We start from the raw sequence: 24,347 nt of genomic DNA on the forward strand, positions 1-24,347 counted from the left end.
ACAAAACGGGCTATCCCAACTCGACGCCGACTGACGCCTTGGCTCTAGGGTATGATGAATACTGATAAGGCGAGTTGAGGGATGGTGTTTATGGGGCCGTAGTTGGTTTAACGTTATAGTCAGGCTAGGTGTCTGTTTACCTTGACTGTCCAGCAGCACGCAATCCTTGTGCACTCATTCGTATTGACTAGTTTCGAAGATTCAGCCTAATTCACGATTTATTTAAGACATTTCAACCCTGCCCAAGTCAAGAAAGATTCGATTTCTTCAACTATTGAACCGTCCTGTCCACCTTGGGGTCTCTCTGTGTACAATCTATGTACCAGGTCATCAACTCAGCTCTCACCCACAGCAGCCGCAACCCTCTTCGCCACCAACTCCCTTCTATGCAGGTACCGAATAGCAATCGCCGTAGCAGCCATCGCAATAGCCAAAGCAACCATGGTAGCATAACCCTTGGGATACTGCGGCGCCTCAGTTGTCTTCCAGATAAGAAGAGGCAGCCAAGCCTGGAAGACGTAGGCCATCTCATTCATGCTTCCAACCACCAACGCCCTTTCTTCGTTATCATCCTTGCAGATTTCATGGGCCCAGGCAAAGGTCAATCCACTGATGCCTCCACCAATACCGATGAGAATGAAGCAAGCCCACTTCCATCCGTCGGGGATATTCCACGCCGCCAGACTCGAGTAAAAGACTGTGAGCAATGTACCCGAGAACAGAATCGGCTGCCATCTGCTGCCTCGGAAGACGGAATCAGAAAACCAAGCATACATCAGAGTCGTAATGACTGCCACGGCGGACTGAATCGTCGGGTAAGTGTTGACATGAGAAATGCTGTATCCCTCACCCTTCAACCAGAGCTGGAAGGCAGGCTGGGCCATGCCACCACAGCCATTGTTGAAAAGAATGTACAAGAGGGTAAGAAGGTAAATATGCCAGCTGGCAAAGATCTTCTTGACCTTGTCCCAAGTGAAAGGGGCGCGGTTCGCTCTTCCTTCTAGCTCCATGCGTCGCTTCGCGAGGGCGATATCGTCCTTGGTGAAATACCAAGATTTGGTGATTTCAGGCACGTCGGGAAAGAAAAAGAAGCCCGCCACAGCGATAGGAAGCGAGATAACAGTGTCAATGATGAAAAGCCACTGCCAGCCGTGAAAGCCGTGAACCCCATCGAGGCGGTACACAGACGCCATGAGGTATCCCGAGAACATGCTGCCGATGTTGCCGGTGGCATGGAAGATACATGAACGCTTCGCAAGCTCATCTTTTCTGTACCATGATCCGATAATATATTGCATCCCTGAGAGGCCATTGTGTTAGCGTTGGGACATGATGATGTGATGTGTTGATATTGTGTTCGTTATTATAGTTGAAGCCCAGCCCTTATGTACGACGGAGACGTCATTGAGAAATAAGGAAGGAAGCCCGGCCCTTGATGGGATACCTGCGCTGATAGATAATACTGCATACCTGGGTAGAAGGTACTCTCTGCCAAGCCGATGAAGAAGCGGAGTGCGTAGAGCTGTTGGACGTTGGTGCACTTGGCCATGATGATGGTCAGAACGGACCAGGTCACCTCGCAAGCGGGGATCCAGATGGAAGGTCGAACTCTTGTGAGCAACAGGTTGCTAGATCACGTAAGTATAAAGCTCAATTGCTTTTTCCTATCATGCCAACATACCTGGGAATCTCTCCAATGACGTAGCCGACAGTCCACAGCGTCTGCATGTAATTGAGTTCATTGCCATTCATGTTGAGATCCTCCTTCATGCCAGATACAAAAGCATTGTTGATGTTGATCTGGTTCAAGTTCTTGATAAAGTACCCAAGGGAAGCAAACGTGAGAATGACAGCGTCAAGCTTGAACAAGAACTTGCGCTCCTCAGGGGACTTGTCGAGTGTATCCCAGATGTAGGATCGCCAAGTCTTGGGCGGCAGACCATCGTCACTGTCAGATTCATTCCCTCTGACGACAACAGTGGCAGAGGGCTCTGACTTAGACGAGGCATTGTCACGCCCAGCGTCTTTGTCGTCGTAGGGCGCAGACATGGTGGGCTAAGGCTGGGCAAGGCTGGGCAGCCGTTGGACAAGTCTTGGCTAGAAGAAGTGGCGGTCTTGGAATTTCTTGTCGATGTAAAAAACTGCAGTTCATGAACTTATAAGTAGTTACTGATACTGTCCAAGTGGTCAAAGCAGTCTGGCCTCCATGACGTGACGGAAGGATCAGACACCAAGCGAGAAAAAATATGCTTAATTTTCTGGATCCCCCGATCCTTCGGCTACCAGATCAAAGGCACGAAAGTAGAGATACAAGTACGGGGCAACAAGGTCTCTCAAAGCTGTCCCACACATGTGCCCACTCAATCGGAGCAGACGCACTCCCATGGCCTGTTCAATACCCAACAGAGGTTAATCGTATCCGTGAAACCGCCTTGATCGGAGCGGCCCCGACGGTGTTTGGTGCCATCACGCAATTATAGTCAACACTTGTGTCCTATGCGTCCGTGGGGCAGAAGCCGGGGTCGAATAGGGACGCATAATTATCCCACCGCATCACGTCACCGGCAACCCATCAAACACCAGAGTATGGGGTACAGATTGTGGGATAAACGTCTTTCTGCGGCCGTTAAAAGTGTCTGCTCGGGAGCCAGTATCGGCACTAGGAGATTTGCCAAGATAGCGTTTTGTTCGGATTTAAGACGCCGAGTCCGGAAAGATGCACGACATCAATAAGCAACTATCATGACACCTGCAACCATATTAAGATGGTTCGATGTCTTATCATATCTCTCATGAGGTATCAATGAGCTTGGTCTCTGGTGGAATGAATGGCGTAGTTCAGATCTGGAGCGTCAAGAATCTTGAGCATAGCCCACTAAACCATCTTGGACTTCCTCCGCAAAGACAGAAGACAACCACCCTGCAACGCTCATAGATCCAGATCCCGCCCATTATCCCACCCGTATAATTCCTCACCGACCGATGGCCGACTGCGGCCCCACAACCCGAGTGGGAGACGCCAATCTTCCGTTCTGGCGTACGAGACGGCCCGTAGGACGAGATGGCTGCCACGTGGAGACGATGACGCCAATACCAGGGTGCAAGCACACAAGGCGTTTGGCAGGCACCGACGGCTTGGCAAGGCCATTTGAACCGGGACTAAAGATTACACAAGCTGAGGTTTTATCTCTGATCAGGTAAATTGAACAAGGCTACTCCTGGTTGAAACATGGGATCATGAGGAGCTTCAAGCTCGGTCTACCTGCCTGACCGCCCTCGCCTTGCACTGAAAGGTCATAAACAACGAGCTGATACCACAGATAATCCTTGGCGAATACTAGAGCGCCACTCGGTCAGTCCAACGAGGAGGCAGATGTCGTTCATGCTGGCAAGTGGAACCATCCGCTTCTACGGAGCTTGACCGGCGTTTGAACTGTCAGCCTCAAGGATGAAAATGACTCATCAGTTGCGAGGATTTGTTGATGGAAAACAGGTTCTTATTCGGACGGATGCATAGTAGCCAAGGCCGAGCTCGCAGGTTCCATACCCTCAGACGAGACCACCTCAGGAGGTCGAGGTTCGTGGTTCGACGCGTCATTGGAAGCGCAACCAATGCAGAGGCAGACGCCACTATTGGGCAAAAGGCGAAGTCTCAAAACCTTGTGTATATGATCTAACCGGTCCCGTTATTGCTTCACCCAAGACTCCAAGCTACTTTACGACGAATGACGAGGTTGGCTGTCGATTCGTTGTGAAACTGAGGCCGAGTAGAGAGGTGAAGCTGGTGACGAAAGTCCTTGGATATTTGTGACATCTTTTACTTGGTAACTCCGAATGCCGCAGATGTTTGCCATCCACTACAAGCCGTAGAGCCACCTGTAACTCCTACGAGTGGGCGAAACTGTTAGAGCGACAGATTGCTCAACTAGCAAGATCGAAAAAGATATGTAAGCACACGCTAATTTTCTGATATTTTAGTTCATTTTATTATAAGCATTCAAAAAGAATATCTGGGCAGCCCTTCTCGATGTCAATGTGCCAAATGGCCATGTTAGTGTGTCTACCAAGAGTGGTTATGTATTGCAAGTTCACTCGCGTTCAGTGAGATCTTGGCCATATTCGTCCTCAAGCGGGTCATATCTGATAGATCGCGAGGGACGCTTAAGCTTATCTCCAAACGCAGATCCATGGCCACGCAGTCATGGTAGATGGCATGATCAATGTCAACATGGGCTGCTTTTGCCTAGAGAAAGGAGTAAAAGCGGAGCCGATCGGACTTGTCGAGGCCGACCTATACACCTACACCATGAACAGGTTTCCAGCCTATCTCTCACCGAGAAAAAGCGTAGCAACATTTCATAAACAATAGAACTCTGGATTTTTTGCGCTTCTTATTTTAAACCTGCCCTCAAAGCATCACAGCCAACAGATCTGCTTAGTCACGCGACGGGCGTGCGGAAGGATTCAGCCTTGCTATTTAACCGACAAAAGTGGCCTGACATGGCCGTCACCGATGTTTGTTTATATCCCCAACTCATCCAGAAACAATCATGGCAGCAGCCGTAGCAGAAGCGTTCAACAAAGAGTTTAGCTTCCTCAAGTACCGCGCCGTCGACGACCAAGAGGAGACGGTCACGGTCAAGCGCACCGCGTATTGGTGCTACTGCGGTCCCCTGCTCGACCCATTCTCATCGTCTGATCCAGACTTAGCGCTCCCTGCCAACTTTTACGAGTTCACCGAGGCGACTTTTACGGGCCCTGTTCACTCGAGGTTTCTCCCTTTTCTGAAGTACATCAACTCTCTGCTCGTCAGCAAAGGTCTGAAGCATTACATGCTCACTATTCGTGCCACGACGCCGACTCATGAGTACGACCGTCCGAGATGGCACACTGATGAGCTCTTCTTTTCCAACCTTTCAAAGGGAAACCTACCTGGGACACGGTTAGGACTCAAGTCACAGTACAAGAATGGAGAACGAAACTCGGGAACCAACTGGAAGATATGCACAACAGTTCTTGGCCCATCAACTCTATTCATCCCTTTGGAGCACCAAGCATCTGCCCGAAAAAGACAAGAAGATGCGCGAGTAGCAGCTAGCACAGAACATGAATGCCTAAGCATCCGCTGCGTCGGGTGCGCATCTGCTGCCGAAGCCGTCAGGGAGGAGCTCACTCAGACCATGAAGCCCTTGGGCGTCGAGGCAGCCATGCCGGGAGAGTGTTCAGTGTTTCGAGTCGGAAGGGATTCTGGCGCCGTGCATTCAGAGCCGAGTATGAGCGATGGAGAACACGGGAGAATCTTTATAAACGTCGTGCCGGGAACGGAAGAGGAGCTTCGGAGTTTGACGACGAAATGGGGGATGGAGTTTCCCAGGCAGTGGTGGGTTGGGGGCCGATAGTCTGTCAAGATGATGAGACCTTAGTGCCTTCTATCCGTGGTACGAATGAGCGGGAATGTTTTTTGGGTTATGTATTGCCGGATGGTCGCATGGTGAAACATGGTCGATATTTAGATCGACAGTCAGAGTCAGAGCGTTGTGTAATATGATGCAAGCCTTGAGTTTCGGGTCCAAACAGAGGTCCTTTTAATTACATATACAATCACACAATGTCGTGCAGTGTATCACCATATACTCTAAACTCTCACATGGCATAAAAAGGAAATATCAGGGGGCGGGTTGCCACTATCGCCACACTATGCACCTCCGTCACAATTGATGTCACCGTCTGCTTCTCAATTAAAGTTTTAAGCCTAATCAAACCCCAACCTCGCCCAACCCCTGCCATTACGCGATTCCTCCGTTTGTCTTGGGATGTGACATTCACCCCGAGATTCGATTTCCGCGTGGCGTCAGAATGGACCTTGGTCCCAGCCCATGACATGATGTTGCGCAAATAGCCCTCAATCTCCCCCTGTTCAACGAAAGTAAATTGACGGTCAATAGTTCATGGTGGGTGCAGCAGGGCAACCCTTGAGACATGATCAACACGGCCAGTTACATTTTGTCTACACAAGTGTCTTGCTTAGCTCGGGATAGGTCTAATGTTCCATTGTGGCTGTCGCTTGCTCAGGTTCACGTCATCTTCAATGCCATGAACCTATCCATCTCGTGGCTAAATGTATCTGTTTAGACGAGCAAAATCCAGGGCTGTGCCTCGAGTAGTGGCCAAACGCGAACTCGGTTTAGAATGATGCGCGAGAAGGGAACTCCTTTGCAAGAGAAACATGAGCGGTGTCATAGGCCTTTGGTAGAAACGGGGTATAAACTCTCCTAAACTCCTACCATGGACGCCATCTCCGTATTCTCAAGAAGAAATGCTTTGAGGGTCTAATAAGATCACATGCTCACCTACGTGAACAGACCAAGTTGGACTGTGCGTGAAGGTTAGTTGACTGAGACTCAATCCAACTTTCCGATTATAAGTTCGTTTCTTCCGTTTTTTTATGCAGTATGGGTATGAACAAAGGCAATAGGACTTTGCGTGGCAACTTTCATTGTTCTTGACTCAGCCGCCTGCAAGTCCATCAGTCAAAACAAAGAAAAAGGTGGGCAAAGTATGGTGCCTGTTATAGAACATATGAACATTGGCTTCATTTTTCGTCAAGTCTCGTGGCTATAAAAAGATCCGATGACCACCAAGTTCACATCCACACATCAATACTGACCCAGCAACACCAAAGGATTCGTTGACAGTCTGGCCAACTGTGAACTACCACAATCAAGAACAAGATCGGGACTCGTGCAGCAAGAACGATGTTTATCTTTCTCCCTCTTTTCGATATTGCACTCACGGCAACCTTGATTGTCATTCTGACTCTCTGCTGTTGTTGGCAGGTAATGAAATGTGCCAAGAGGGTCTGCTGCTGCTTGATATATCCGTGCCTATGGGCACTGCTACTGGTGGGCCTGGTTGCTGTCTTTGTTGACGACGACCTACTGCAGCAACTACAGCAGCGTCGATCAAGGGTTAAGTTCTATTAACAGTATGCCTTGACGCAGAGCTAATATCCTGAGCGTCCTGGTTGTTCGACAGGCAACACAGCTCAACCCTACCTTTTCCTTTATGACAACACCTAACTCGACGACTATGGTTCTTTATTAAGATACTGACCCTTTGTCGTGATAGACCGTGAGGGGCATAAAGCCAAGTATATCCTAGAATTGAAATAAATCACACAGTTTATTAAACACACATGTATTCCTCTTAGGCTCCGAGTCCCCTTTTAATGCGTTCTACGAACGTGGTCCACATGCAGATTATCTAGTACTCTTCATGATATCTAAAGACATGAGTAGAAATCTTGTCTCCCTTGGAATCAAATCTCTGTGGAAACACGGTGAACAAACCATCATCATCTCGTGGCTCATAGTCCAAAGTGGCAGCAGCCTGGATAAGCACATCCAGCCCATGGTTTTCCTTCAGCCAATGGGCCACCATGTCCATTGCAGCAACTGCCCCAGATCCAGTCCAGATATTGCCGTCGATGATCCACTTCTTCTCCCGTGTCCAGTTGACTTTTGGCCAGAGTTTCCTCGAATACTCGTACTCGATGTTGTTAACCGTGGCCTTCCTCCCGTCCAGAACGCCTGTAGATGCAACGACGCTCGCACCGGTACAAGTTGTAAAGAGAAGCTTTCCAGCCGCAACGTGTTTCCGGATCAGATCAGCGTGCTTAGGGCTTAGATTAAAGCTACCCAGGTGTGGCCCTGCAACGAGCAAAATATCCAGCTCGGGACACTCATCCACAGTCGTTGTGGGGACAATCTTCATCCGAAGAGTACCTAGGTCGACAGGATCTATGGTTGGACTGATGTGGTGAAAGACGAATTCTGGTGCTCGGGAAATGACATCGTCGTCGATGGGGACGTATTCCCGAATGGTTTGGAGGGCGCCTTTGCTGGCGGAGCAGAGAAGATCGGCAGGCCCGGCTGTGTCGACTACTTGGTAGGCGAAGCTGAGAATGCCAAATTGGATAGGAGCCATTTTTGCGGCGAATGACGATGGGGAGGGGGCGCAGGCCAGATTGTAGGCCGATGTGGAAGAGGAAGAGTAGGTTGGGGTTGTGATGCGAAACGGATGCCGGCAGATGTTGGCTATAAATGGAAGCGGCAGAGAAGTTTCAGGCCGGATTATTTATTCTCGAAAATTCTTTATTTAAATAATTACAGAGTTCAGTAGCTGCACATCATCCCGAGATCCGGTCGGTGGTCACGACGATCCGTGGCATCAATATCCGGAACCCACCCGGATGTAGCTGCGGGACCCCCGACGTCCCGAGTTTGAGTCTCCCCGACTTTGTAAGCACCATTTACCGAGTTTGTAAGCGTGCCTGAATATATCCAGCAAAGGACGCTTCGACATAAATTGGATCTTGATAATCAACAACGTTGAATGAGATTTTCCACCTGGATATAGAAGTGGGTTAGAGTATGCTTCACCTTCCAGTACCCGTTCGGATTTGCAAGTGGATCATTGCAATAAAACTTCCGCCTGCCGGCATTGTTCGGGTCTTTGAAGAGCACCTTCATGAGGTGTTTCCGGGGGCATGATGAGCGAAAATGTAATTGCCGGGGCTCATCAATTCAGATCATGCAACCAGAATGGCATGACCTAGGCAGGTTGTCGACAACACAAGGGCAGCAATAAGTGGTATAAATACGATAACAAAGGCCGCCTTGAAAGCAGAAGACCAAGTCACTCTAACTTGAACTCGTTTTTAAACGCTCAAATGCTTCTTCACTTGTTTACGTTGGGCTTTGTCCCTGCCCTTTGCGCTGCTGCTGCGGCCAAGTTTTCTGTGCCGAATACTGATGCCACCTTTGACACATCGCCCAAGCCCTTTGAAATCAACGTTGATCAGAAGTTTATTGAGGACACTCGGCAGCGAGTCGCACACGCAAGGGCTCCTGTGTTTATGGGTGTGAAAGGCGACGGTCCGAGTGCTGAGATATTCACCACTGTTCGGGATTACTGGGTCAATGAATACAGCTGGAATGCAACTGAAGCAGCCATCAACCAAAAGTAAGTGACACAAATACGGTTTTCGTTGAGATACTAACAGTTTTTCAAGGCTGGAACAGTTCACAACCATTGTCGAGCCTGTGATTGACAATGCCACTTACCCAGTGCCCCTCCACTTTGTTCATCATCGTTCACCCCGGGACGATGCTATTCCTCTGCTATTCATCCATGGGTGGCCAGGCTCGTTCCTAGAGGTCAGCAATATCATCGGAAACTTGACAAACCCTCCCAATGCATCCGTCCCGGCATTTCACGTTGTTGCTCCGTCGATCCCGGGTTTTGGATTCTCTCCTGCACCTCGGCAACCTGGCTTCGGTCCCGTCGAAGCGGCTCACTCCTTCAATGCACTGATGCTCCAGCTCGGCTATTCTAAATACGTCATCCAAGGTGGAGATTTCGGCGGTGTTACCCTTCGTTACCAGTCTCATCTGTTTCCGGACCATGTCGTCTCAGCACTCAGCAACTTCTGGGTCATTCAACCAAACGAGGATGACATGCGCAGACTCGCAGAGGGGGTAGCAACCCCTGATGAAGTTGCATACATCAACATTCTCGAGACCTACATCAATCATAACTCTGGATACCGCCTGATGCAATCAACGGAACCGCTCACCCTGGCAATCGGCATGGCAGACTCCCCATTGGGCAATGCCATGTGGATGTATGATCTGATGGCCAAGGTCGTCGATCCAGCCATTACAACCTGGACTCCTGAGCAGATCATTACTTGGTCAATGATGTATTACATCCAAGGCCCCTACGGCGGCATGCGCTTTTACAAGGAGGTGCTCAATGACGGGGGCTTCTCCCTGCTCGACTTTGGCACTCTGCCGCTGGTTGAGGTTCCAGTCGCCATCAGCCAGTTTCCTTACGACATTTGTTACCGCATGCCACTGGACTGGGCTAAGAGAGGAGGAAATGTTGTCAAGAGAACCGTGAACCACCACGGCGGTCACTTTGCCGCCTATGAGGTTCCTGGCCTACTGCTCAAGGATATCTGGTCATGGTTCGGGGACAAGGAAGTTTCAGGAACAAGCGTGTTTGGGCATTGATTCTATAAGTGACCCAAGAGCGTAGTCAGAATTGTTGTTAGTATCAATGACGTCTCCGTCGGCCACAGAATTAGAGAACACAATAATAAACACACGACATCACTAGAGCATTATACTAGTATAGTCAAGGAATATACTTTGAGGCTTTTCAACCAGACGCTTAGCATTCGAAAATGTAATCAGAGGCGAAGTACTCTATTGACTACCCAAAGTCGTTTCTGAGCTTTCCGGCAAGTGACATGCAAAATGTGGTCCTCTCGCCTCAATTTCCAGGGTCAAGCCCCCTTTCAGGATGTGTATAAACCCTCATTTACTGTATCCCAAGATATGTCACTGCCGTTTCCCCATCCCATAGTCATCGTTGCCCATACATCATGAAATAGGGGAGGGTTCTTCGGCTCGGCCCAACCCGATAAATTCGTCAAGTTAGAACCCCATTGTTCCACGGATTTCCTCAAGCTCCCATCCATCACAGGACACCCAAAAACCCTGCTCACTGGGGTTACGGGTGGTGGTCCTCCAAGCAAGCCAACTCGACGGTCGTATTTTGACTTGGCAAGGCCTAGCATGGCACGACTGGCCGACAAAAGATCATGTGAAGCTGTAACATCTGCACCACGAGACATTTTAGATAGGAATTGATCCAGTTGAAGTTCGGAGCGGGCAGAAGCCGAATCAAAATCAGGACATAGCGAGAGCGGGAATGACAAGCGAAACGATAGTGTAAGGATGACGATGAACCGAGTCCAGTCGTTGACTGTGAATGAAAGGAGCGACGAATCTTCGAGTTCGCTCACGTAGTCCAGGAAATTTCGTATCTTTTTTGTGGCGCTGCACATGTTGGATAATGGCGGAGGAAAGCAACTTGTTTTGGCCGACAAGAAGGTCTTGGCTACGGGGAAGGCAAGCAAGCTCCCGCAGTCAAGAAATACATCGATAAACATGGCCTGCATTCGTGTCGCTCCTTATCATAGCATTAGTCACTCTCCCGCACATTCACAGTCACGCAGCTCGACGTACCCGATCCCATGGTGAGATTATCCATGCTTTGCTGCAATTCCTGACGTTGTTGGTCAAGATCGGTCAAAACCAGTCGACTATTTTCCACGGTCTGCCCCTCCTTATTGATGACCTTGGATGCATCGGAAAAGAGGTTAGACTGACGGACTAGGGCTACGAGCGTGTAGTCACCGTCGACCTGGGCGTTATGTTGCAGGGTGTCGATGGCGGTACTGGCCCAAGTCGGACGATTGGTCGGTAAATCTCTCTCCCCTCTCCATGCAACGATATATCTAAAGGAGCCCAGAGTAAGAAGGGTTTTCATATTGAATTAGGACATTGAAACTTACGTAGAAACAAGATATAGATAAGCGAGACACGCTCGGATCTTGTCAAGTTCATCGTCTGTCACTTGCCGACCCAGCGGGTCAGGCATCGTAAGCAACTCTTGATCCAAGTCAAGATCATGGATGAGATCAGCGGCGATGCGCAAACACTGGACCAGCTGTCCGTTCTTGGGCCGCAAGTGAAAAGGGTACCTTGCCAATGTCAGACGGAGATGCATATAACTTGTTCGACAACCAGACATACCATGCGCAGTATATTAATACGCCCTGAAGTAGCTCAAGACTCTTCTCCCCACCAGAGACATACTTGAGACCTAGAGCCTTTCGAAACTCGTCATCGTATAATGCGTGTTTCTGTACCATCTGGGGCCCCGAAGCTACCGTCAAGATGGATAGTAGAGTAAAAGGTTTTGTAGCAGCGAGATGCGAGACGTTGCAGTCGTCAGGGAAGACTATAAACGGTAGGTAGGTAACCATGGACTTGAAGGTGTGTAGGAGAGATTCCGCGGATGCCATGTCGAATAAAGGTTGACGCCAGATGTCGGAGATGAGATGAGGTTGACTTATCAAACTTCGGGGGCTGGCTGATTGGCTTGCGCTTTGCAAGCCATCAACAGAATCTTCATCATCGAGCAAGGCGTCAAGAGCCTGATCATGCATCTCCCGCAGGGTTTGTAGGTTATCGGTGAGATCTGCTTTACCTGGCACGGTGTAGTTGATGCTAAAGGTGGCAGTTGACTGCCTCGAAGGTCCAGTATCTCCCGTTCTGAGTGGGAAAATCATGTTAGAAGTGATTCAGAGGTCAGCGAAACATGGTTCTTACCCCCATTTGCGCTCCCATCGGCGAGGCCGTGGCCTAGTACGGGAGATGCACTCTCTTTTCAGGGCGAGACATCTGATAGAGATCAATGAGCATAAAATGAAAAGATGCAAATTGTTTAATGCATTACCTTTCACACACCCCTGGCTTCTCACTGGCTTGGCATTTAATTCTGGCCGCCCGACAATGCTCACACGCTGTCGGGTTTCGTTTCGAACTGCGGCTTCGTGTGTCCGACTTCATATTCAGCAAGTCCGATAGATCTAATCGAATCTGCACTCAAAACCGAGCTTGAGCTCTACCGATGGTAGTGTCAATCAAGTGCCGAAGTCGGCGGAAGATAGTTAAGAAAAGAAACGCAGACGGAACCTCGGGCAAAGCGGTCAAACGATGCCTGTGATATTTTGATTTGTCATTCTCCTGCTTATGAACGGCCCGGAGCCCGGGATAACTCCCCGGTCGATCAAATAGCGCTTGTGAGCGACATCCGACAGCCACGCGGATGTAGCCTGTGGGGATTACCCAATCGGGCAGTCTCTTGTCTAAAGAGCCGAGCGAACTTCAACGTTGTTGCAGCTTGAGACAACTTACTCAGAGTTTTTTATCCTCATCTCTTCGGATAACGACTAGAATATCGAAATGAGCACGACATGTACCGGAAATGTTGCTACGGGGACCTGGCGGTGTTTGCACCCGCGGATGCTGTATAAGTTTAGAGAGCGTCCCCCCATGTCATCTGCTCTCTGACATTCAGACACTCATTACTCTTCCGCTGCATATCCCGGTGCAGACGCCTTCTCAGAAAACTCAATTCAGCAGTAATTGAGTCAAGATGGCTTTTGGAGAGTCGGTTCACGATGTCGTTCGAGACGCCCCCTTCGGACAGCTTGTGCGCTACTTCACCAACAATCGCCTCTTCAAATACCCAGAAGAACAGCCAAACTTCAAAATTCCTGAGCAATGGGTCCGTATGATGAGCAACGCAGAGCCCGATAGGATACCTGACACAGCTTCATCCTCAACCCTCTCCAACTCGAGCCGCGAGCAAGAGACGATAGAGGAGCACGTCAGCAACGCGGCCGAACTGGATCTCGAGAAGAAGGAATTTCCTCAAGACAAATCGACCCGTCTAACACCCAAGACAACCTCAGACGGCACCATTTTGGTCGATTGGTACAGCGAAAAAGACACCGCCAACCCACACAACTGGTCCAACTCGCGCCGTGGGTTCGTCGCCTTTCTCATATGCTTCTATACATCTGTCGTCTACCTAAGTTCAGCAATCTACTCCTCATCAACCGAAGGCGTCATGAAAAAGTTTGGCGTCAGCAATCTGGAAGCAACCCTCGGCCTCGCCATGTACGTCCTAGGCTACGGTGTCGGCCCACTGCTCTTTTCGCCTCTCAGCGAGATCCCTCGCATCGGTCGCAACCCCATCTACATCATAACTTATGCCCTGTTTGTTATCCTCTCTATTCCAACAGCCCTCGTGGGTAACTTTCCAGGCCTCATTGTCTTGCGCTTCTTGCAGGGGTTCTTCGGGTCACCTTGCTTAGCCGCCGGTGGTGCTTCGATGAGCGACCTGTACAGCTTGGTGAATTTGCCTTTTGCAATGATTGCCTGGGTTGGCGCCATGTCCTGTGGACGTAAGATTTTCTCCTGACTATGGAGACTCTCCCGCTAACTCCATAACAGCCTCTCTCGGTCCTCTCCTCAGTGGATTCGCCGTGACAGCGAAAAACTGGCGTTGGTCCTTATACGAGTCCATCTGGGTATCGGCACCGTTGCTTATCGCTCTCTTTATCTTCCTACCCGAAACGAGTACCCCGAATATCCTCCTACGCCGCGCTCAACGCCTGCGCAAGCTTACCGGCAACCAAAAGTTGATGTCCCAAAGTGAGATTGACCAAGCTCACTTGACAGTCTCTGGCATTGCTATAGATGCCTTAATCAAGCCGTTGGAAATCACCATTAAAGACCCAGCCGTTTTGTTTGTCCAGGTCTACTCGGCTATCGTCTATGGCATATACTATTCCTGTAAGTGTCCTGTGACTCGACATAGTCTTTTACTGACAGTACAGTCTTTGAGGTGTTTCCGCTCGTCTATCCTGTTTACTACGGAATGAACCTAGGCCAAGTTGGTCTCGTCTTCCTCTGCATCGCCATTGGATGCATCATCGCCATCATTGGTTATGGCGCATTCCTATACTTTGTGGTCACGCCGCGGATAAAGAAGGTCGGCATGGGTCCACAGGAGAACGTTCTCTTGGCTGGTTTACCTACATCATTCGGTCCTACCATCGGCCTGTTTATATTTGCTTGGACGGCCCGGGCTTCTATCCACTGGATTGTCCCAACTATCGGCATCACCATCTACGCTGGCTCGATATACACTGTGCTGCAGTGTATGTTCCTTTATATCCCGCTCAGCTACCCTCAGTACGCTGCCTCTTTATTCGCAGCCAACGACTTGTTCCGCAGTGCCTTTGCTAGCGGCAGCATTCTCTTCGCGCATCCGCTATATGCGAATCTTGGGATCGCTAAAGGCACGAGTGTCCTCGGTGGTTTGAGCGCTACTGGTATCATAGGGATGTGGCTGCTGTACTTGTATGGTGCCAAACTCCGAGCTCTCAGCAAGTTCGCCACCTAAGCTAAGGGTTAAGCTCATGTGTGTCGAGCTAGAATCTTTGAGTCTCTGGGGTGACTCTAGTCCAGTCAATTATGCTGGGTTGAACTCAGCCGCCAGATAACTACTCTGCTGTGCATCTCCCCTCAATCATTTTTCATTCTTTTTCTTAGACTCGTTCAAGTACCTTTGTGGAAAATACAACCGGTTGAATAGACATATAGATAATCTGTTTCTTTTCGTTTCTCTGTTCAGCTTCACGTGAGTAGTATGACAACTAAGGGCCTGCAGTTGCAAGAATAGGTTTTGCGAGAACAGCTCATTAAATTACCCAGTGCTAGAAGAAGCAGAAACGCCAGGGAAACACTTTAATCCAATGCTTGGTTACTGTATCCTGGCGTCCCATGCGTTGCCTATTTCTTTGAAGAATGGATCGCGGTGGGTGCAATCTTCAAAGTTGCTCATAAAGCTACCCTAAGCTTAGGCAAAGCACACTCAGCCCCGCATCTAAGCGTTCCAGGAGACACAAAGTATAGTCACTGAATTTCGCGTACCTACGCGAATAACCCATCTGCTGCCTTATCGACCGACACGTCAAGGATGTCAAGGGCGAAATATGGTGATTAAGACGGTGATTAAGGGAGACGGCGATGTCACTCTTTGATGCTACGGTAGGCTCCCTAGACACGTGACGTGCCGGAAAACGGCCGCTGGTTGGACCTGAGGGTGTGTGTCGGTGCTACGTCGCAATCTTATCAGCCCAGGCTCTGCGTCGCGTCGCGTGGAATCGGACGTGTGCCTCGGAGGGCTGCAGCGCACGAGAACCAGTGAGAGGTGGCACGTCTGCAGCTGTCAAGGCCTCTTCTTGTGAGGTCTGCATTTGCATTGGCGGGCGCCGTTGGAGCTGGCTGACGGTGGCTGCGGCACGGGAACGTCGGGTCGCCGAATTCTCTGGACAAGCGAACCCCGAACGGAAGATGTCGAATTTATTCTTGGATGGAACTTCTGGGTCGATTTCTATAAGCGAGCCTTGAATTGGCGTCGCCACGTCTTGTCCGTCATGCACAATTGATGGCGCTGGCACTATTCGCTGGCGTCCTGACGGCGTCAAGGTCGGGTCGGCAAGGATGGATCCATGGGTTGATTGACGGGCTGTGGGGATCAAAGAAGCCGCGCGAGAGCGAATGGATCACGGAAGAAGCGATGACGGTCAGCGGTTAAGTGCAGATATCAGATGAGACATGCGATGACGAGGCAAAAACTCGGATTCCGGGCAGTGAGCACAGGTTTCGGAAGAGAGTGAGAGAGTCAGAATCATTGAAGATCGAAATGCGTGGAGGGATGGGTTACCACCCCCCGGTTCCACGGCAGGCGTCTCCCGTCTTGGTGTTGAGCCACCCCCGGACCCTAGCCCGGCGACGGCGCAAGCCATGACACGCGTTGGTCTCGGAGAGAAGCAGCTTCAGGTGGGAGGAGAAGCGTTTCGGGAATCTGTGAATCTTGTGGGATTATGCTTGTCTCGCTGACATGTGTGATGGTCAGTGAGATGATCCTTCAAAGGGGAAGCTGGTCGCAGGGAGAGGATCGTGCGGTAAGGAGCGCTAAAACACAGATCGGCAATCTGTTTGCGATAGAGGAGCCAATTGTCTGTTGTCCCTGCCTGCATGAGGGAGGAAGAGGAGGGCTTCGTATTCTGTATGCAGGAGGGGGGATGGATGGATCCGTTGAGGGATGTGTTGAGGGAGATGTTGATGCTCAAGGTGATGTTGAAACAAGACAATTAACTGGGAGGTTGAAGTATCTCTCATGACTTCAAACCTTCGTCAAGATGGCACAGTACAATAAGGCATGACAATTAATTGTCGCAATCGTCGCTTCACCTGGAAATGGCCAACCGCTCTCATTTCCCGCACAGCATGGGCTATTGACGCCAGTGGCACCAAACCATGACGCCGGTCGCACGGCCAGAGGCTGGTGGAGGGACGCTAAGACGCTACACGAGACCCCTCTCGTATTAGCGCCAGGGACCTGCGCTAAGACATTGATTGGGCTTTGCCCCTAAAGTGTGGTGGGCCAGGGGGTGCGCACGGCAGGTGCGTGGTGGGTTGCGCTTGCAGGTTTAGAATAGAAACACAAAAACCCGGCCATCTCCATTTTCCCTCTTGTTCACCAACCATCCAACCTCGTCGAACCAACCTCGGCGATTTCTTTTTTGTGTGTGCATTTTCATTTGTTTTTATTCCTGTCCGTTTCCCGGTCATTCCTTATGCCGGGGTAACAATACAATCTTCTCATTTTTATTTACGTTAAACATTATTTGACATTGACCATGTTGTCCGCTCTTTTCCTTGCGGCTTTGCCCGCCTTGGCTCACGCCTTGGACGACGGCATCATCCGCTATCCCATTAGGGCCTCTCCCGGCGCCCCCATCGTCAAGGGCGTCACCCGACGACAGAATGAGGTTGCTCTTCAGTCCCAGAACACGGGTCTTTTCTACAGCATCGACGTCACCATGGGTACTCCCGGCCAGACCATTACCGTCAACCTCGACACTGGATCTCAGGAGCTTTGGGTCAACCCCGTCTGCGACAAGTCGAATGATGTCTCGTTTTGCGAGTCTTTTGGTCATTTTGGAGAGAGTAGCACCTTCACTTCGATTAATGTTACCGGCGGTCTTGTTTATGGAACTGGATATGCCTACTATAACTATGGCTACGACTTTATCACCATCGGCTGTGAGTATGCCATCCTGTAAATCGAGACACCCTACTGACCTTACTCAGCTGCCCATATCAAGCAGCAGCTCTTTGGCGTTGCCTACGACACCTCTGTCGTGAGTGTTGGTATCATGGGTGTTGCTCCTGACCTGCACGGCTGGAACGCCCCTTATCCTCTCGTCATTGATAGCATGGCCAAACAAAACCTCATTAAGAGCCGAGCCTTCTCTCTTGATATCCGCACCATGGACAGCGACCGAGGCGCCGTCATCTTTGGAGGTATCGACACCCGCAAGTACTCTGGTCACCTTGAGAAGCGTCCCATCATCCCAGCTTCGTCTTCCCCTGACGGCCAAACCCGGTAAGTTTGAGATTCGTGGTTGCGTAGAGAGTTGCCTCTAATTGTATTCCAGATACTGGGTCCATCTCGACGGCATGAGCCTCACCCAGGACGACGGCTCCAAGGACGCCATCTTTTCAAAGACCAACGGCTATGCTGTGGTTCTCGACAGCGGCTACACCATCAGCGCCCTGCCCGGTCCCATCTTTGAGAAGCTCCTGGCCACTTTCCCTACTGTCCAGCCTGGAATTGGTTCCTACCACCCCGTGGACTGCGATGTTGCCAAGCTTAAGGGCACCGTTGACTTCACTTTCGGCAAGACCACCATCAAGGTGCCTTATGCCGACTTTGTCTGGCACAACAAGGGATCATGCTACCTGGGTGCTTTCCAGGACGATGGTAAGTATCTGGACTGCAGTCTTGAGTAAAAGTGAGCTAACAGGTTGTAGAATTCCCCGTCCTTGGTGATACTTTCTTGCGAGCTGCTTACGTCGTCTACGACTGGGACAACGAGAACGTCTGGTTGGCTAACAACGAGGACTGCGGTACTAACCTGGTTGCCATCGGAAGCGGTGCTGACTCTGTTCCCGATATCGTCGGCGAGTGCGCTTCTTCTGACTCTACCAACACTTCTGAGCTGCCCACTTCCACCGAGGCCTCGACTGGATCTACCGCCTCTACTGAGTCTGTTACTTCGACCGAGTCCGAGACCTCTTCCGGTTCCATCACCAGCGATTCGACTGCCACCGCCACCACCGAGTCTACTCTCTCCTTCTCCACCACCCGCTTCCACAACACCTCTTCCGTCATCCCCAACAAGCTCGGATCCTCCAAGACCCAGTCTCTCTCCGACTCGCTTCCTACTCTGTCTGGCTCTACCTACTTGGACCCCTCTTACCTGGACCCGACCTACTCGGGACCTACCACTGCGGCTCCTACCACCATCACGTCGACCATCACCACCAGCAAGGTCTACACCATCACCGCGTGCCCTCCCAGCGTGACCAACTGCCCTGTCGGCTCCGTCACCACCGAGATCATCACCTCGTACACGACCTACTGCCCCGGCGAGACCAAGGCCCCCAAGCCTACCAACCCTCCCGTCATCAGCGACACCTCGGTCGTCACCAACACCCACGTCTACACCATTACTGACTGCCCCGGTGAGGGTCCCTGCAACAAGGGCGAGGTCACCACCGAGTTCGTTGCCACCACCCAGCTTGTCCACCCCCAGGTTACCGCCATCTACACCGTTCCTGAGGCTATCCGCTGTGGTCCTGGTAACGCCCACTGCAAGGAGGCCACGACCAAGGCTGTCCGCGTCGTCACCATCACCCCCGCAACCAAGGCTCCCGAGCCCACACCCGTCCCCGGTGTCTGCACCACCTGCGGTCCTCCCGGCAATGCCAACGGTACCATCACTGAGGTCTACACCCACCCTAGCAAGCCTACTCAGGTGTACACTCAGCCTGGCGGCACCCAGATCTACACCAAGCCCGCCCAGACCCAATCCTCAGGCTATGGCTACCCTCAACCTCCCGCCAGCACCGTCGCAACGGTCGTCAAGCCCAGCGGCGAGGAGCCATCCGAGCCCACGGGCACCAGCCCTGCCCTCGTGACAGGCGGCGCCGCATGGAACGCCCCCGGCCTATTGGCAGTTATTGCTGGCGCTCTCTTCGCCGCAATGCTCTAAACGATGAGCAATAATTCTAAAGGGTACATGCTTGAAAAACATAATTATTCTTTTTTAATAACGGGCGGCGGCTTGAAATGGTTACACAACCATGGGTAGATACGGGGCATGACGTTTTTTTTTTTTTCCTTCATAGAGGTCTTTTCTACACATTCACACTTGCATTGTTAGATTCTTGGTTGTATTTACCTACTCAACAATTTATGATGAGGCACGATTACATTTTATGTGTCCCTCTTTTGATCTTCCGCCTCTTGTATTGTTATTATTAGTGCCGGATCTTGTATCCGAATGGGGATGTATGTTGCGCTGCGTCAACCAATGATGGGAAGCAAGCATTGTCTAGTGAAGCAGTCGATGCGAGCTGGCGAACCAACGCTCGAGATGGCCTCATGCCGAGCTTACATCAATCTGAGAAGTCTGCATCACGTAACTCTCCATCTTGTCTATCATGCCTCTGTTTGGGATGCTGACAATCGACTAAAAAGCTCAATGTGACTCGGAGATTATGTAAGATGTCCACCCTCTTTAACAGGGGAACGATTCCTTCAAAACCGCGCCTCAAAACCCTCAGCTTACCGCTCTCCTCTTCCCAGCTTTTTTGCACCCATTGAGTTCTCAAAATGGCTGGAATTTTGTTCAAAGCAGGCCTTGTGGCTGTAGCGCTTGCCGTCATCTTCCAGGTCACCCTCAAAGAAACTATCTGGTTGGCTTTTGGCATCGGGAGGGTGACGCAGCCGATATCCGACTTTCCCTACACTTGCCGCAAGATTGTCGACCCGCGGATGGAGGCTTGTGAGGATATGTGGTTGTCAGAGTCTACGAGGCAATTGTTTCTTGCTTGTTCTGATCCTCTTGCACGACCTCACTGGATGCCAAAGTACGTTTCCAAGATCCTTGACTGTTCACCAAAAGCTCACACACACAGCGTCGCACATCTCAACGTCTCAGCACGTTCTCAAAGAGACTCAATCGTAGCTCTAGACATCGACAAGCCCGTCAAAAACAGCTTCGAGTTCCGAACCCTCAAGACGCCGGGATTCCCCGGGACAGCCGGAGACGGCAAGCTCCAGCTGGTAGGCTTTACAGGGATCGATAATCCCGAATCCGGCTCCATCGAGCTGCTCGTCATCAACAACGGACCTTCAGTGGACGCCCAGGGAAAGTTTGTTGATCAGTATGCTCATGGAGCTAATTCCACGATTGATCTTTTTGAGACGGGGCCTGAGGCGACTGAGCTCAAGTTTGTTCGGACTTATGCTGACAGAAAGATCGCCACTCCCAACCGTGTTGCGGCTCTGAGCAGAAGTGCTTTCTATGTCGTTAATGATCATGGCCAAAGCAAAGTTGGCTTGGTAAGTCACATAAGAACATGCTCCAACATGATACTGACAAAGACCAGAAATACAATCTCTCCCCCTTACTCAGAAACGGAGACGCCATCTTCTGTGATGCCGAAACCGGTTGCAAAACCGTCGCTCAAAACTTCAAATGGCCCAACGGCATAACCCGTGACAAGAACAACTTGATCTACATCCCCTGTTCGTTATCCGGAACAATCTCCATCTACCGCGTCCTCCCCGACAATACCCTCGAAAAAGTCGACGAGGTAAAGACCGGGTACAGTATGGACAACCTCTCTGTCGACGCCAACGGGGACATATGGGCAGCTGCTTTTCCCGTTGGAGTTGCTATTTTCAAAGCATATGAGGATCCGTATAATTCTTTTCTTCCTGCTACTGCTCTGAGGGTTAGAAAGGTGGATGGAAAGTATGTTGTTGATAAGGTTATTGAGGATGGAGAGGGCGAGTTTCTTCCTGCTGCTACGACCGTTGTGCACGATGCCAAAACTGGTCGGCTGTTTTTTAGCAGTAAGTGATCTGCGAGTTCCTTGTTGAAGTGTGGCTAATAGAAATAGGTGTCATTTCGCCTTTCATCTCCGTGTGCGAGCCAAAGGCTCAGAACTAAACAACGTACGCGGGCGGAAAAGGCCACAAGCATGGACGGTATGAAAAGGAAGAGCACAAAGCAACGTTTGGGTTGCTGATAATATACACATCTCCCCTCTAATAGGAACAAAATGTCTGACACTGGAGAAACAATAATGAGGCTCATGATGATGACAAATGAAACAATAAATCCAAATAAAACCTCGTACCAGAATGCATCATTCTCATTCCTTTGGCTGCTCACGACCGTAATACGTCTAACTACCCATTGTCAAGTCAGATCGCCCTCTCGATCTGTTTAACTTTTAAGAGAGACATAGGCGGGGTTCAGTACAATCCTTAGAAGATAGCTCTCAACACAATCGAGGTATCGAAGTCCGGGCAAGAAACATGGATACGAGCCCAATACCTACCTACCTAGTTTCTCGGTGCCAGCACTTCTCGTTCCTTACGAACCAACCTGTCACCTCCTCTCTTACCAAATCAACTCTAAACTCATGCCCTCTACTAACGAATCTCAAACGTCTCAATCTTTGCCTCTCCTCGGTCCACCATCTGCTTGGCCTCACCTTTCATAAGCCCTACCACGAAGCAGGGCCCGACATGCTCGTAATGAGATCCCTTCCTTCTGAGAATCACAGGGGCATTACAACCAGCGAGCACAACCACCAAGTCCCCCGCCTGAGCGGCGGTGACAGTTCCGAGGTAGCCGTTGTTTGTGACAAATTTCAGAGGGGCTCCGAGATACGCTCTTGTATACCGTCTCACGGCCTCAACATCCTCCCTGACATTTTCCCAGGTCCACTCCATGGCCGCAGCAGCATTCTCCCAGTCCGTCATATGGTCTTCGGCACTGTAGCCCTTGAAAATCTCTTCTTTCCACGCCCTTGAGAAATCTTGGCCAAGGGGAATACAGAGCTGCGGTAGGTAAGTTGCCGCAATGCTGTACCAATCCAGACACTCCGAGTCAGCAGCCCAAGCAAGGACGCCTACGAGAAAGCAAAGAGCCATGCTTCGCTTCAAGCTGGCATCTCTGTTTTGTGACAAGGAATGTACCCTTGCGTTGGGGATTATCGTTCGAAAAAGGGCTTGGAATACGTGTAGCCTTGGTCCAGGGGGCCAACCGCTCGGCCTCAGCTGCGAATCACGGTGACTTTTACACTTGATTGCAAGCTGAACGATGTGAAGAGCGAAATCAGAATCACTTGTATCGGAGAGCCAGCAAGGATAGACCCCTTCCACCTTACCAGCCACTACCCCAGGAACAACCAGAGTGCTCAGGTCGTCACACAGGTGCGGATTGCTGGCAGGCAACTGCTCAGACGCATAATGAGGGATAGATAAGGTAGCCATTACAACCCCCAAATTGGGGTAGGGTGAACCATCGTACTCCTTCTGCGAGATTCCTTCCCAGTCTGGTGTCCAAGAAGGAATCGGGTTTGGGCTACGTCGGGCGATGCGATAGTGTTCTTGGGAATAGAGGAGAAGATTGAGGTCCTTGACCTCATCAATCCACGTCGAGGCGAACTCTCTGTAGACTTGGGCAATATCCTTTGTGTAGTCCGCCTCTAGGTGGGTTTCTATGATGCCAAGAAGGCCATACACCCTATCGCGAGGGTCAGTCGCCTCGTGGTTGGCTAGTCGTGGCACCAAGGTTAGGTTCGGATATTCTGATGTAGAAACTGTATTCAGTCGTGTTTGATGAATGTCATTGAGTGAAGCATTAACGACACCTAAAAAGGATATCAGGGCTGAATACAGGGTTTGGTGGGCTTCTGTTATCGGAAGCCCGGAATCTCTGTCCATAGAGACTAGCGTTATCAATAGTTCTTGGACTGCCATGATGGATTGCCACTTTATAAGTGATGACCCGCACATGAAGAGGACATCAGTTGGCAGAACCATTTCCTGAAAGGTCCATGTACGAGTCCAGTATGGCGACTGAACCAGCGCTTTGTAGGCTTCCCAATATGCGTTGCGGCCCTCGGAAACGGCCCACAGGTGCGGATGCGCATGCATCCAGGAGCTGTAATCCAGATTTGGCAAGTTCGAGATGAAACCGAGGCCGTGTGGTGGACCAAGACTCTCGGCAAGGCTAACGGCGAGATGTGCGTCACTGAAATGCCCGAGCCAGGCGAGAGCCAGAGGAGCGGACGAGTAGATGGGCTTTAGGAGCTGGACTTGATGGTTCCGCTCTTCCATGTCCTGCTGGTTTATGCAGATGGCATCGGCCCAAAAAATGGCGGGTTTATCCCAGGAGCCCTTGGTGAGGATATCGAGAAGCAAAGCGCGGGTCTGCTTTAAGAAATCGGCGAGATTGCGAGTGACCGCTGTCGACATTCCATTGACCTTGATTGGCTCCGTGTCCGTTGGATCCCCCCAGACATAGGAGAAAGGGATGAACTGTCCTGACATGTCCCCCAGCCGATGAGGGAACAGCCGGATCTCAACTGTTGCGTTGATGTCTTCCGACGGGAGGATCTCAAAGAGGCGAATTTCTCGGGTGTCTTTATCGAGGGGCTTGTAAATATCTGGCGGAAGCTCTTTCGAGCTGGACGATTCGGCCATCGCGAGTGAGCGATTCCGAGTGTTGAGTGAGTTTTAAAAGATGAGCGCAGAGGCAGTATGTGTCCGATGTAGAAGCACGGAGAAAATGAGAAAGAAGGCGAACGGGGGCCCGAGTCTCTGCCGCCGCCTTACGGGCTATTCATAGGTTCAGCTCCCCTGTTCCCATCTTTACTTTGGCTGTGAGGCCGCATGAGTTGGTGGGGCGCAGGCTT

The 24,347-nt window shown here is 50.7% G+C and overlaps 9 protein-coding genes across 9 annotated transcripts; 5 read left to right on the forward strand and 4 right to left on the reverse strand.

The window, feature by feature from the left end:
• Nucleotides 1-335: 335 nt before the first annotated feature.
• Nucleotides 336-2,049, reverse strand: NCS57_00808300 (MFS domain-containing protein; the record flags this gene model as incomplete). Its single annotated transcript, XM_053057912.1, has 3 exons — nt 336-1,300; nt 1,471-1,628; nt 1,682-2,049. The coding sequence occupies 3 exons, from the start codon at nt 2,047-2,049 to the stop codon at nt 336-338; spliced, it is 1,491 nt and encodes a 496-aa protein (XP_052911743.1).
• Nucleotides 2,050-4,547: 2,498 nt separating this feature from the next.
• On the forward strand, nt 4,548-5,399 carry NCS57_00808400 (uncharacterized protein; the record flags this gene model as incomplete). The annotated part of the gene is made up of 1 exon (XM_053057913.1): nt 4,548-5,399. The coding sequence occupies exon 1, from the start codon at nt 4,551-4,553 to the stop codon at nt 5,397-5,399; it is 849 nt and encodes a 282-aa protein (XP_052911744.1). The 5' UTR covers nt 4,548-4,550.
• A 1,864-nt stretch (nt 5,400-7,263) lies between these two features.
• Nucleotides 7,264-7,986, reverse strand: NCS57_00808500 (DJ-1 protein-PfpI domain-containing protein; the record flags this gene model as incomplete). Its single annotated transcript, XM_053057914.1, has 1 exon — nt 7,264-7,986. The coding sequence occupies one exon, from the start codon at nt 7,984-7,986 to the stop codon at nt 7,264-7,266; it is 723 nt and encodes a 240-aa protein (XP_052911745.1).
• A 745-nt stretch (nt 7,987-8,731) lies between these two features.
• On the forward strand, nt 8,732-10,076 carry NCS57_00808600 (EHN domain-containing protein; the record flags this gene model as incomplete). Its single annotated transcript, XM_053057915.1, has 2 exons — nt 8,732-9,024; nt 9,074-10,076. 2 exons carry the CDS (start codon nt 8,732-8,734, stop codon nt 10,074-10,076), a joined length of 1,296 nt encoding a protein of 431 aa, XP_052911746.1.
• Nucleotides 10,077-10,363: 287 nt separating this feature from the next.
• On the reverse strand, nt 10,364-12,205 carry NCS57_00808700 (uncharacterized protein; the record flags this gene model as incomplete). The annotated part of the gene is made up of 4 exons (XM_053057916.1): nt 10,364-11,040; nt 11,097-11,368; nt 11,426-11,614; nt 11,667-12,205. The coding sequence occupies 4 exons, from the start codon at nt 12,203-12,205 to the stop codon at nt 10,364-10,366; spliced, it is 1,677 nt and encodes a 558-aa protein (XP_052911747.1).
• Nucleotides 12,206-13,074: 869 nt separating this feature from the next.
• Nucleotides 13,075-14,892, forward strand: NCS57_00808800 (MFS domain-containing protein; the record flags this gene model as incomplete). The annotated part of the gene is made up of 3 exons (XM_053057917.1): nt 13,075-13,888; nt 13,938-14,279; nt 14,324-14,892. 3 exons carry the CDS (start codon nt 13,075-13,077, stop codon nt 14,890-14,892), a joined length of 1,725 nt encoding a protein of 574 aa, XP_052911748.1.
• Nucleotides 14,893-17,197: 2,305 nt separating this feature from the next.
• On the forward strand, nt 17,198-19,618 carry NCS57_00808900 (Peptidase A1 domain-containing protein; the record flags this gene model as incomplete). The annotated part of the gene is made up of 4 exons (XM_053057918.1): nt 17,198-17,603; nt 17,652-17,946; nt 17,999-18,324; nt 18,375-19,618. 4 exons carry the CDS (start codon nt 17,198-17,200, stop codon nt 19,616-19,618), a joined length of 2,271 nt encoding a protein of 756 aa, XP_052911749.1.
• A 623-nt stretch (nt 19,619-20,241) lies between these two features.
• NCS57_00809000 (uncharacterized protein) lies at nt 20,242-21,586 on the forward strand (the record flags this gene model as incomplete). Its single annotated transcript, XM_053057919.1, has 4 exons — nt 20,242-20,498; nt 20,547-20,973; nt 21,021-21,489; nt 21,537-21,586. The coding sequence occupies 4 exons, from the start codon at nt 20,242-20,244 to the stop codon at nt 21,584-21,586; spliced, it is 1,203 nt and encodes a 400-aa protein (XP_052911750.1).
• Nucleotides 21,587-22,074: 488 nt separating this feature from the next.
• On the reverse strand, nt 22,075-24,135 carry NCS57_00809100 (HET domain-containing protein; the record flags this gene model as incomplete). The annotated part of the gene is made up of 2 exons (XM_053057920.1): nt 22,075-23,173; nt 23,444-24,135. 2 exons carry the CDS (start codon nt 24,133-24,135, stop codon nt 22,075-22,077), a joined length of 1,791 nt encoding a protein of 596 aa, XP_052911751.1.
• Nucleotides 24,136-24,347: the final 212 nt, after the last annotated feature.

Source organism: Fusarium keratoplasticum, chromosome 6 (assembly GCF_025433545.1).
Source record: "Fusarium keratoplasticum isolate Fu6.1 chromosome 6, whole genome shotgun sequence".
NCBI classification, from domain to species: Eukaryota; Fungi; Ascomycota; class Sordariomycetes; order Hypocreales; family Nectriaceae; genus Fusarium; species Fusarium keratoplasticum.